We start from the raw sequence: 10,948 nt of genomic DNA on the forward strand, positions 1-10,948 counted from the left end.
GCATCCCTCCAGCCCGTGGGGTGTCCCAAGAGCAGCACACAGGACCAGGTGAGCCAAATGTTTATTGACACTCAGTTCTGCTGTCCACAGGGAAGCCAAAACACAGCCCTGACCGTCATGAAGGTCCTGTCCCCTGCTCCCCACCAGTGCAGCCCCTGCTTCACCCACCAAGACCCTTCCCAGGGGCTGGAACCAGGACCTCATCTCAGTCCCAGTCTGCCCAGCACTGGAATTGTCACACCCATCCCTGCTCTGCCATGGCTCCCCCCAGCTCGAGCTTCATTCTGCAGCCTGTCAGCAGCGGTGATCTGCTCCGACGGCCTCCATGACGTTCTTGAAGCCCTGCTCCCTAACCAGGGATGGTGTGTGCTAGGGCTGGGCTGGCACTGCTTGGGCACCAGCACACAGCTCTCCTGAGCTGTCCTGGGACCAGGGGCTCTCTGGGGACGTGCCTGGCCTCACTCACCTCAGCAGCTCCTCCAGTTCCCGCTTCACTGCCCCCACCACTGGTGGCCCGTGGTACACGAGTGCTGTGTACAGCTGCACGAGCGAGGCTCCGGCACGGATCTTCTCCAGGGCATCCTGCCCGCTGCTCACCCCACCCACGCCAATAATGGGCACCCGGCCTGCGGGCAGGGCGCAGGGTCAGGACGGCAGGGGCAATGCCAGCGCGCCCCCAGCCCTGTTCTGCCTTCACCTTGAGTGAGAGCGTACATCTCCCTGATGGTCTGCGTGGAGAGCTCCCGCAGGGGCTTCCCGCTGAGGCCGCCGGGCTCCGCGCGCTGCCTGCTGCGGAGGCTGCTGGGCCGGCTCACCGTGGTGTTGCTCACGATCAGCCCGTCCACACCCAGCTGCAGGGGCAGTGTGAGGACACAGCTTCCACGAGCAGCCCAACCTTCCCTTCCCCTCCTGCCAGGTCAGGACCACCCAGCACACAACCCAAAGCGTGCCTGGGGACAAAGCTGCCCCTCACTGCCTGGGTGACACACATGGGCCTTCACAGACTCTGGCCAAGCCAGGACACCATCCCCATAGCAGCCAGAGAGCTGCAGGCATACGTGTCCTTCCGAGAGGTGACTTGCCAGGAGCGCCACAGTCCTGCCTCCCGTGGCCTCTCCTTCCTACTTCCTCACCTCACAGACAACGCTGGCGATGTCCTGCTTGTCCTGTGCACTGAGGTCAGGGGCAATCTTCACCAGCACGGCTGGCTTACGCCTGCAGGGCAGCAGGTCCCTCTCCACCAGCACCTGTCAGTGCACATGGCAGTGCCTGGCAGGGAGAGGCCTCCTGCCCCAACTGGGAGCTACGGACACCCACCACCACAGGCAGTACAGCGACAGGCCCTGCTCCTCTACATGGCACCAAAAACAGGAAAGGCACCCTTGGCACAGGGCCTGGAGCACCCAGCAGGCATAGGACCCCAGTGATGCCTGAAGGTGTGGGGTGGATGGCTCGCTGCCTCTTGCAGGAGCAAGTAGAAGGCAACACCTCACTGCTCCGGAGCCTTTGCTGGGATGCAGTGCCCTAGCACAGCCCACGGCAGCAGCTGACGGGCACATCTCAGTGGTCCTGCCCACCACGTGGGAAAGCCACCCCCATTCCTCCCTGTGCTGGGGCAAATCCAAGGGCTGCAGCAGTGCAGATTCTGCCCTGGGATGGGATGCATCCAGTGCTGTAGCTGTGCTTTGGGCTGGCTGGGGGGAGGCACCTACCTTGCTCAGCAGGTCCCGCAGCTCAGCCTTGCCCTGCAGGTCCCGCAGCCCTGGGGTGTTCGGGCTGGACACGTTCACAACAAGGTAGTCAGCCAAAGGGCCCAGTGTCTGGACCCCAGCCACATAGTCAGCTGCAGCATCTGTAGAGCTCTTGTTCTTGCCCAGGTTGACTCCAAGAGGCATCCCAGCTGGAACCCAGACACAGCTGAACCAGGGCAGCAGGACCAGCCACCACCCAATGGCCAGAGCACCCAAAAAAGAACATCCCAGGACCAGCTAAAAATATATATATATATATATATATATATATATATATATGTAGCCCAAGTATTTCATGAGGATGGAGCTGCGATTGTTCTGCAACCACAGGAGCATTGCCACGGCCACCCCAGTCAGCACCTCCCAGCACCACAGCCTTCAGCCTGGCAGAGGTTGCCCTCAGGATCTGCTCTGCTGGGCTCCTCTCGGCTTTGGCTATGTTAGCAGACACACCCTGCCCAAGGCAGCAAGTGGAACTTGATCCCAGAGAAAACAGCAGGAGAAATGAGCCCAGTCACAAATGCCAGGGATGAGACTACAGCCCCAAGAGAGTCCTGCTGTCCAAGCGTTCCCTGCTGCAGCCAAGGTGCTCCCGTGCCTGGATACTGGCATTACACACCAATCCTGGCCTACAGGTACCTGGGAGATGCCCAAACCTACCCTGTGGACCCCAAGAGCAAAGGCTTACAAGCTCATCTCACCACCAGTGAGCCTGATCTGTGTCTCCTGGCGGGCTCGCAGCCTGCGCTCCACCGCGGCATGGCCGTGGCTGTTGAATCCATACCTGCACCAGGACAGAGGGGGTTCAAGGCTGGGTTATGTCTGCAAGCCCTGAACAGGACATGTAAGAAACACAAGGCAAATGTGTAGTCTCTGCAGCTTTGCTCAGCAAATCCAACCAAGAGCCATCACAGCTCCAAAGACGTGGGGCCACCCAAATATTCACCCTCCCTCCTGATGGGCAGACCGTAGGACACTGCAGAGCAGCTGCCCTCAGAGCCCACCTGTTGATGACCGCCTCGTCCTCTGCCAGCCGGAAGACCCTGGGCTTCGGGTTCCCTTCCTGGGGCTTGGGCGTGACAGTCCCCACTTCCACAAAGCCAAATCCCATCTTGTACAGCCCGTCCACAGCCTCACCCTGCTTGTCGAAGCCAGCAGCCAGGCCCAAGGGATTGCGGAATCGCTGCCCGAGGACTCGCACCTCCTGCGGGGCTGGGGCAGAGCCCACAGACTCCAGGAACCATTGCCAAGGCCTCACTCCAGCCCCCCTCCCGGCAGACCCAGCCGCCTCCCTGCCCTTTGGGGTGTTCTTAAGGGGTGCCTGCCCGAGGGTCCCTCGTCGCCCGCCACGGACTGCGACGGGACCCAGCCGCCTGCCTACCACGCCGAGCTCTGCCACCCACCCCAGCCCTCCGTTCTGACCGCCCTTCCGACCTCCCCACTCCCCGCCGCGGTTCCCGCTCCTCCTCCGCCCTCGGGACGCACCAGCGCGGGGCCGTCGGGACGGGCGGAGCGCAGCAGCCCGAGGGCGGCGGCGCGCAGAGCCAGCCCGTGGGCGGCCTCGGGAGGCAGCGCCCGGAGCGCGGGCATCACCGCCGTCGCGTAGAGCCGCTCGTCGCCTGCCACCAGCGCCGATCCCAGGAGCAGCCCGCAGCCTCCCAGCGCCAGCGCCCGCAGCCGTGCCTGCGCCAGGTGGTCAGCAGCGCACCAGCCGCGACCCCCCCACCCGCAACCACGCTCAGCCCGTCCCCTCCCTTCCCCACCCACCACGCCGGCCCCGAGCCCACGCCGCCCGTCCCTCTCCGTCCCGCCCGCTCCGGCCAAGGCCCGCCGTCCCCCGGCTGCCACCAGCGGCCCCGCCGTCCCCCGGCTGCCAGCAGCGGCCCCGCCGGCTCCCGCTCCCGCCCGGCCCCGCCGCTCACGCGCAGCGGCGCCGCCATCCCGCAGCCGGCGCGCCGGGGCCCTTCCGGGGAGCGCCGCTGTGATTGGCGCAGCCCGCGCCGCTCCGGCCAATCGCGGCGCAGCAGAGGCGGTGACGACAGCCCCAGCCCGCGCTTTATTGGAGGAGGGGCAGGGGCGCGAGCCCGGACCGCCACGGGGACAGGGACGGCACGGCACGGCACGGCACGGCACGGCACGGCCGAGCTGCAGTGCCACCAACAGCAGCGTTACAGTCCCGGCATGCCTCGCCCGCCACTCGGGTAGGGTGAACAAGGTGCTGCTCTATCCCATCAGACCACCCTCCATGCTCTCCCCCAGCCCTCGATGGGCCAGAGCTGCTCAGCACCCGCACCAAAACCGCGAGGCAGCAGCAGAGTGTGTCTAGCTGTGCCCTCTGTGGGGCTAGTCGCACACACAATAGGCCCAGCCAGATACTGTCAGCCTTCTGCACACTGCAAACAGACTCCGCCGAGAACACCGTGAAGGCCAGCCAGGGCGCCCCAAGAGAAAAGCCTCTCTGGCGGCATGGAGCCATCATGGAGGCAGCCCAGAACGTCATGCACAGCTTCCCCATACAGCTACCCAGACTGACACGGGTTCTTCCTTGCCTCACTCTCACAACATTCCCCACAGTTCATCTCCTGGAGCAGCAAAGATGAGGAAAGTGGCAGCACTTGATGTAAGTACAGCAGGAAGAGAGCTCAGAAAGAAGAGCACGTTCATTGGAGGTTAATACAGGAAACCAATTTCAAAGAGAGTCTGTTTCAGAGAAGGAGATGTCACAGCTCCTTCCCCTCCTTCCTGCAGCCCAGGAGGTTTTACGTTTTCTTCTTCAGCTCCTCAAATCTCCGTGAAAGATCATCGAAGTCAATGTCTTCTGAGGCAGAAGAGTTGGCGCCAGCAGATGCCGTTGGCAGTGTGTCTGGCACAGATGGTAATTCAGGCAGTACAAAGTTATCAAAGGTATTAGGAGCTCCAGCTCTTGGTTTAGGAGAAGCTTCTGGCTTGGGCTCAGGCCCTGTTTAAAAGAGAAGTATCACTGCACCTCACCATCAGCACACGCTCACTGGGCCAAACGGAGCCCCACAAAGGAACAGTCATTCCAGCAACAGGCAGCAACACTGGGTTTTTCTGAACAGCCCCTAATATCCAAGGTTCTCCAAACCTCAACATACTCACCGGGCACTGGTGCAGCAGCATCCTTGTCAGCGTTAGGCTCATCAATCTGAAAAAGACTCTCAGTTACTACAGCTCTGTCCCACCAGCACACAAGCAGAGCTCAGAGGCACAGCTCCAGCAGATCAGTGCACGCTCCTCCCCAGCCCTAGCAGCAGCCGTGGCTTTGCAACAACGTGCCTCTCTTCCCAAGAAACAGAGGCAGCTCTTCAGCTTTTCTCTCCCTCCTTGTCAACTAAAGCAGCTTCACTGACCATATTCTGAACTGGATCAACTGAGTATATCCACTATCAGGTCTGAAACATTTATCAAGGCCACCAGTGAGAAAACACCGCCCCCTTCATCCACCCATCACAGCTCCTATGCCTTCTTCATAAACCACTGACAGGCCCTTGTGACTAGCAGCAGGGTATGAAATGACCTTTTTCAGGTCTTGGTCTGTCTGGGAAAAAGGCTCATGGCGCACGCAGCTGTGCTAGTAAACTTCTTATTCCCTGCATGCTGCAGCCCTCAACACCCATTCCTACCCAGTTCACCTGCACTGCTGCACCTGTGAGAACACAAAAGTGTCAGCACCCACAATGCTCAACTGCGCTCCAGAGTGGCAGGCATGATGACAAACTGCAGCAACAAAACTAGAGACAAGCACAGAAAGGGAAGTCTCCAGCCTCTGTGGTCCCCAAGGACTGATTAAGGTTTGTGAAAGGAAGAATCTTTAAACATACAGCACCTGGGTCAGACAAAATTGTCATCCAGGCTGTTAATTAGTTCAAAAGCCATAATTAAACTGACTCAAGGTGATAAACCCTTCACACTGCAAAAACCAGAACTTGTGGATTCTGCTTATTAACTGTTTAACACCACTTTAACAATGTAACAAGAGAAATCTTGCTTTCCTTTGCAGCCAAAGCACAGAGCTGAATGAGGAACTTCTTTCCATAAGTCATCCTTCCATCATGTGCACTCAGTGATTCACTGCAGTAGCAAGCAATGCCAGCACCACCCCAAAAGCTCAAAAAGTTAGCAGCAGTACCCTTTACAAACATTTCCCTTCTCTGTGGCTACCCCTGCACTGAGGATCCTGCTGCTGGCTGCAACGGCCGTTCATCTGAGGCACTTACGGACTCGTATGTGGGCGGGTTTGCTGGAATTGGTGGTGGGTGGATGTTAGTGAAAGGCTGGTAGGTCCCCACTGGCAGGCCACTGAAGTTCTCCTGTACAGAGAGATCAGTCATGCAGCAGACTACTCATCTGAGACACCACACGCCTACAGATGCCATGGGAGTCACAGGAAGTGGAGTCCTAGATAAATGCAGGCATGTATTCCAAGTGGGTGAGAGTTTATGCTTACAAGGAAGGGATTCTCAAGTATTAAGACAGATGTAGTCACCTGAAGCAGGCAGACCCAGCTAACTGGACTGTGGGTTGTTCTAAAGAACCAGCACAGGAAAACATTTCATCTTTCAAGGCACGAGAAGTACCAGGCCAATAAAGGAAATACTCTGCCATTTCTGTCCCTCTGTGCAGTACTGCAGAATAGGAAAGAGGTTTCTGGCTCACACAAGGCTTTGAGTTGCCCTCATTTGTCACAAAACAGCACCTCAAAGACCCAGACCTAGCACAAGCCCTCAGCATGTTTATGCCTGGGCCAACAGCCAGCTGATGATACTTGGCCCAGATTTTCCACAAAAAGTACTTCAGCACCACTAGGACCATACTAAGACTCAAAGCCATCCCACTATTCTGCTCCCAGTCTACACAGATATCCTGTAAATTACTTAATTCAGAGAACGGAGGAGTTCTTTTCAGCTCCCACCTTCCACCCTTACAACAAATCATCTGCAAGAGCCATTGGCTCAGTCTTCTCCCCTTGCAGGTCTGCAGGCAGGGCTCTTCCGCATTCTTCTGTGCTATTCCCACCCCACAACACTCACCTGATTTCCTTGACTGAATCCTGGCACACTACCAGCCTACCAACTTCAAAGTGCAGCTCCAACTCCTGGACAAAAGCCTGGCAGTCAGAAGACTGCCTCAGGAGTTAAGTCTGGACTCCTCTGTTCCCTGAAGGCAAAGAGGGCTAGCTGGAGAACAGGGGTAGGATCCTCCACAGTCAAGATGCAACATTAAGCATCAGCTGCACTGCCGACAGCCTCCATCCCATGCAGTCTCACACTGAGAAGATGGCCTTCTGACACACTGAGCTAACAGGTACAGTCAGCAGGCACAGGGCTAAGCACCACAATAGGAGTCCTTCACAGGAAAAGGAAACACACAAAGCCCAGGAACTTACCGGTCCCTTAGGAGGCGGATAGGAGAAGGGTGGATTTGTTGTTGGCATGGGCATAGGCATCATCACGGGCATGGGTACTAACCCATCGTGACCTATCATTGGGGCTGTAAATCCACCACCTCCGCCCCCTCCATGGCCACCCTTCTTCACATCATCCGTGAAGCCCACATCAATTAGATCAGCCTCTCCACCTGGCGGGGCTTCAGCCTGGAAAGGGTGGGAAAATTCTGCTCACCAACACATCTCTTATGATCACTACCCTCTGTACACATCAGATGCAGCATTTGTCAATGGTCAAGATGGGAATACACAACAGAACAGAGAGCAGCTATACAGTGGTATTAACGGGAAACAGAATGGGAATCAGGCTGTAGCATGTGTAACTACTGCCACATGCCACAGGAGTGCATGAAGGAAGAACGATCATGCTATGCTAGGGCTGTCTAGAAGACACCAAAGCACAAGGACTACCCACTAGTTCACTGCAATGCCACATCCTGGGGCTCACTCACCATCACTACGGAGTCAGGCTCATAGGGCACATTGTAGTTCTTTGCAATCTCAATGAGGTATCTCTCCACCAGGATCTTGGGTGGTGCTTCCACGCTCAGCTTGTGCATCAGCTGGAACACAAGAGAGACTTAGTAGGGCCAGGGCAATGCAGCACCCAACAGCTCTGTACCAGTGCCATCCCAGCCAGGGAGCAACAGGCAGCCCTGGGGAGGCCCCTCCACCCAGTACAACATGCCTCAGCCATGGGCCAGGGCTCTATTTGCTCTACCCTTCCCCATCCACAGCCAGCAGAGCAGGGCCTCCCTGCCTGGGGCCTCAGCACCATGCTCCAGTGCAGGTGGGCCCTGGCTGCACAGCACCTGCTGTGCTCCAGATGGACTGCAAGCACCAGCCACTAGCCAGGGCCCAAGGGGCAGCAAGCCTCAGCAGGCGTGGCTGCTCTGCCAGCTCTGCCTGCTCTACCAGCTCCTTACCCTGTCGTTGACTGTCCCAATCTGGTTTGTCCGGCACAGCTTCCCATACTCCTTGCTGTACTTAGCACACAACTGATCAGCAACCTGCAGCAGGAGAGAAACTCTACAACGTGCACACCCCTGCTTTCTCCCATCTCAAACCTCACATCCACTCATCTCCCTCCCTCATTTTTCCCACTGAGCACCCCAGTTCAGCAGCGGCAGCCACCCCAGATGCTCCACGGACATCTAATTTCCATCTGCAGAGCCCATAAAATCCTGTGTTTTAGTGATATAAAGTCCCAGACAAGGGCTTCCATCAGCATCTGGCAGCATCACCCCCACCCTGCATGTGCAGCATCCCTCAAGCAACCCTACTCACAATCTTCAACTCGGCCACTTCTGACTGGAGGCGTGGTGCAGCCCAAATCAGTGTCGATACTGCCTCTGCCAGGCCAGAATCCAGCTCCCTACGACCAAAGAAAACAATTCTCTCTCCACCCCATGCACCCAGCCTTTGCTGCTCTCAATCTGCTTAGCCTTTAAGGTCCCATCCTATGCACTGGGCTCCACAGTCTCCCATACATGGGAGGTCTCTGGAGAGACAAACACGGGTGCCCTTCTGTACCCCAGACCTGTCCCCAGCAGTACCCCTTCCTGAGTCCAGGACCCAGAGCTTACTTCATGGACTGGATCAAGCCAAAGCGGGCGAGCAGCAGATCGCAGTACAGCTCCAGGATCTCCATGGCCTCCACAAGGTAATCTTCACGGATGATGTGCTCCACACGAATCCTGGCACGCTCATCTTTTCCAGCTGCCAGGTAATCTGCAATCTCCTTCCTTGCCTTCTGGGCCAGCTCAGCTGCAGCACATCCCGAGCCCGGTCACTGTGCTGGCCTAGGCTGCTGCCTCCAGACTGCTCACAAGTCCCCATTACACACAAAGCCACCAGCAGCTTCCCTCCTCTACCTAACCTCTGCAGCGCGAGACACTCGGGCAGGGATGGCTGAGCCCTCGTGTCCAGGTCCGAGCACACTGAACTCATGGGAGAAAGGAAAGCGGACTTTAGGCTGCTGGAAACGCTCCTGTACCTACAGCCTCCCTACAGAGTTAACCAGGATCACAGACCTGACCTGTGCCAGGGCAGGGCAGGTGGGGAGGATCTCCCACAGCACCCAGGGCGTTCTCCACCGTGCTGTTAGCACACACAGCCCACAAATGTTAGCTGTTAGCTACCACCCCACAAACTGCACTCCAACAGCTGCCAGGAAGGAGGACAGAGGCCACACTGTGGCCAGCCTGCTCTTCCAGCTCCTTGTGCACCAGGGAGGGTTGTAAGGCCTGGGTCCAGCAAGGAGGAGCCAAAAGCTACTCCATACTTGGCCCGTGAAAGTACCCGCACTTCAGAAATACCTTCTCAAGTCTCCTGAGCCCCAAAAGCATCCTGGGTCCCACTTGCCACCTTAACACTCACTCTTTTTTTTCTCCAGTAGTTTGAGGCGATTGATGACGAGGCGCAGGTTGACTCGCAAGCGCTCCGCCTTGAACCCGGAGCCCAACATGATAAACACTTTCTGTGGAGGAGAGAGATGGTCACTGGAACCAGCAACTGTCAGTCAGTGTCTGCCGCCAGACACTGTTTTACTGGGGGGAGGCCACAAAATTCCCCAAACAAACAAGCCCTGGTCTGCTAATCCTGAATCTAGTTATTTATAAGTGACTGAACTGCAAGTGCTTATTATTACCTTTCCCACTTCATAACCCTGCTCCTCACCAAGACCAATGGGATTGGCCTTAGAACTTCAAGGAAACTTATTTGACATTTTTTTAAAAACGGAAAAGTCAACTGAAGAGCCAAGCCCACCTCTGTCCTATCGAAATACAAATTATAAACCAGCTATATAATTAACTAGAGGACTATTAGAAATTAAAGTTGCAACAATCTCGTCATCAGAAGGAAAAAGTTGCCGTTTCACATTCCCCACACTCTTCCTGCCTACTGAACACATGCTTAGTCTCCCAGGAACCAGTTCAACTCATTAACCCTACAGAAAGCAAATTCTAACATTATTTAATTACAGATCATTCTATACAGATCATATTCTATATAGATCATATTGCCCAAAACCGTTTATCAAGGAAAAGCTTCCTTAAAAGACAGCACATAGAAAGACCTCGGTTTGCATCTCACCTCCCCATCCCTCACTGCGGCGGCTCCCCCGCCCAGAGCGGAGCGAGCCATGACCTGATCCCGCTGCCGGGACGGCCGCCAGGCAAGCAGCCGCTCGGCGAGACTCGCCGCGTCTGGCCTAACGCCCAGGGACAGTCCGGACAGTGCGCAGGAGGCCCTGCATGAGCTCCACCGGCGCAGCTGCACCTGAGAGCTGAGGGGAGAAATCCCTCTCCCTCCCCAACTAGGTGGCACCGAGAGAACATCCCACAGCACGAGCGGAGCAGGTCCCAGGGGCGAGTCCCAGGGCTGCGGGAGACCCTGAGGCAAAGCTCCCCATCAGCTTCGCGGACGCCGAGCGCTCCCCAGGGCCCCGCTCCCCGGCCCCCGGCCCCGCTCACCAGCCGCCGCTCCGCAGCTCTGTCACCCAAAATGGCGCGCGGCTTCCGCGACACTTCCTCGCGTGCGGAGTGATCCTCACAGCCGGCACTCTCCGTGCCCAGCCTCGGCACTGCCCGCACGCAGTCCGGGGCACAGTCGAGCTGGCGCGGCGGGCGCTGTCCCGATCCGCTCCCGCAAACGCGGCGCTGGCGCAACGGCGGCCGGGGAGAGCGGGACACGGCCCGGGAGAGCGGCGCAGAGGGACTACATGGCC

The 10,948-nt window shown here is 57.5% G+C and overlaps 2 protein-coding genes across 3 annotated transcripts; both read right to left on the reverse strand.

Annotated features, from left to right (window-relative positions):
• Positions 1-44: 44 nt before the first annotated feature.
• On the reverse strand, positions 45-3,747 carry DHODH (dihydroorotate dehydrogenase (quinone)). Its single transcript, XM_038147804.1, has 9 exons — positions 3,674-3,747; positions 3,237-3,434; positions 2,756-2,955; positions 2,453-2,535; positions 1,713-1,900; positions 1,134-1,247; positions 698-851; positions 467-626; positions 45-349 (listed from the first exon to the last, which is right to left on the reverse strand). The coding sequence occupies exons 1-9, from the start codon at positions 3,689-3,691 to the stop codon at positions 295-297; spliced, it is 1,170 nt and encodes a 389-aa protein (XP_038003732.1). The 5' UTR covers positions 3,692-3,747; the 3' UTR covers positions 45-294.
• A 646-nt stretch (positions 3,748-4,393) lies between these two features.
• IST1 (IST1 factor associated with ESCRT-III) lies at positions 4,394-10,827 on the reverse strand. Of its 2 annotated transcripts, XM_038147805.1 has the most exons (10): positions 10,695-10,827; positions 9,598-9,697; positions 8,805-8,985; positions 8,506-8,593; positions 8,145-8,228; positions 7,671-7,781; positions 7,159-7,365; positions 5,990-6,082; positions 4,872-4,917; positions 4,394-4,710 (listed from the first exon to the last, which is right to left on the reverse strand). In XM_038147805.1, the coding sequence occupies exons 2-10, from the start codon at positions 9,683-9,685 to the stop codon at positions 4,511-4,513; spliced, it is 1,098 nt and encodes a 365-aa protein (XP_038003733.1). In that variant the 5' UTR covers positions 9,686-9,697; positions 10,695-10,827; the 3' UTR covers positions 4,394-4,510. The 2 variants fall into 2 exon arrangements, with proteins under 2 accessions (XP_038003733.1, XP_038003734.1); XM_038147806.1 differs by lacking the exon at positions 5,990-6,082.
• Positions 10,828-10,948: the final 121 nt, after the last annotated feature.

Source organism: Motacilla alba, chromosome 11 (genome assembly GCF_015832195.1).
Source record: "Motacilla alba alba isolate MOTALB_02 chromosome 11, Motacilla_alba_V1.0_pri, whole genome shotgun sequence".
NCBI lineage: Eukaryota > Metazoa > Chordata > Aves > Passeriformes > Motacillidae > Motacilla > Motacilla alba.

Excerpts from the sequence above, each read along its gene's own strand:
- DHODH (XM_038147804.1), bottom strand. Across the intron at positions 1,248-1,712 it reads TGCGGGACCTGCTGAGCAAG|GTGCTGGTGGAGAGGGACCT; the intron begins GTAGGTGCCTCC and ends GTGCACTGACAG. Across the intron at positions 350-466 it reads GAACTGGAGGAGCTGCTGAG|GGAGCAGGGCTTCAAGAACG; the intron begins GTGAGTGAGGCC and ends ATCCCTGGTTAG.
- IST1 (XM_038147805.1), bottom strand. The coding sequence starts at position 9,685 with ATGTTGGGCTCCGGGTTCAAGGCGGAGCGCTTGCGAGTCAACCTGCGC. Across the intron at positions 8,229-8,505 it reads AAGTGGCCGAGTTGAAGATT|GTTGCTGATCAGTTGTGTGC; the intron begins GTGAGTAGGGTT and ends CTCCTGCTGCAG. Across the intron at positions 4,918-5,989 it reads ACCCGCCCACATACGAGTCC|ATTGATGAGCCTAACGCTGA; the intron begins GTAAGTGCCTCA and ends AGTCTTTTTCAG.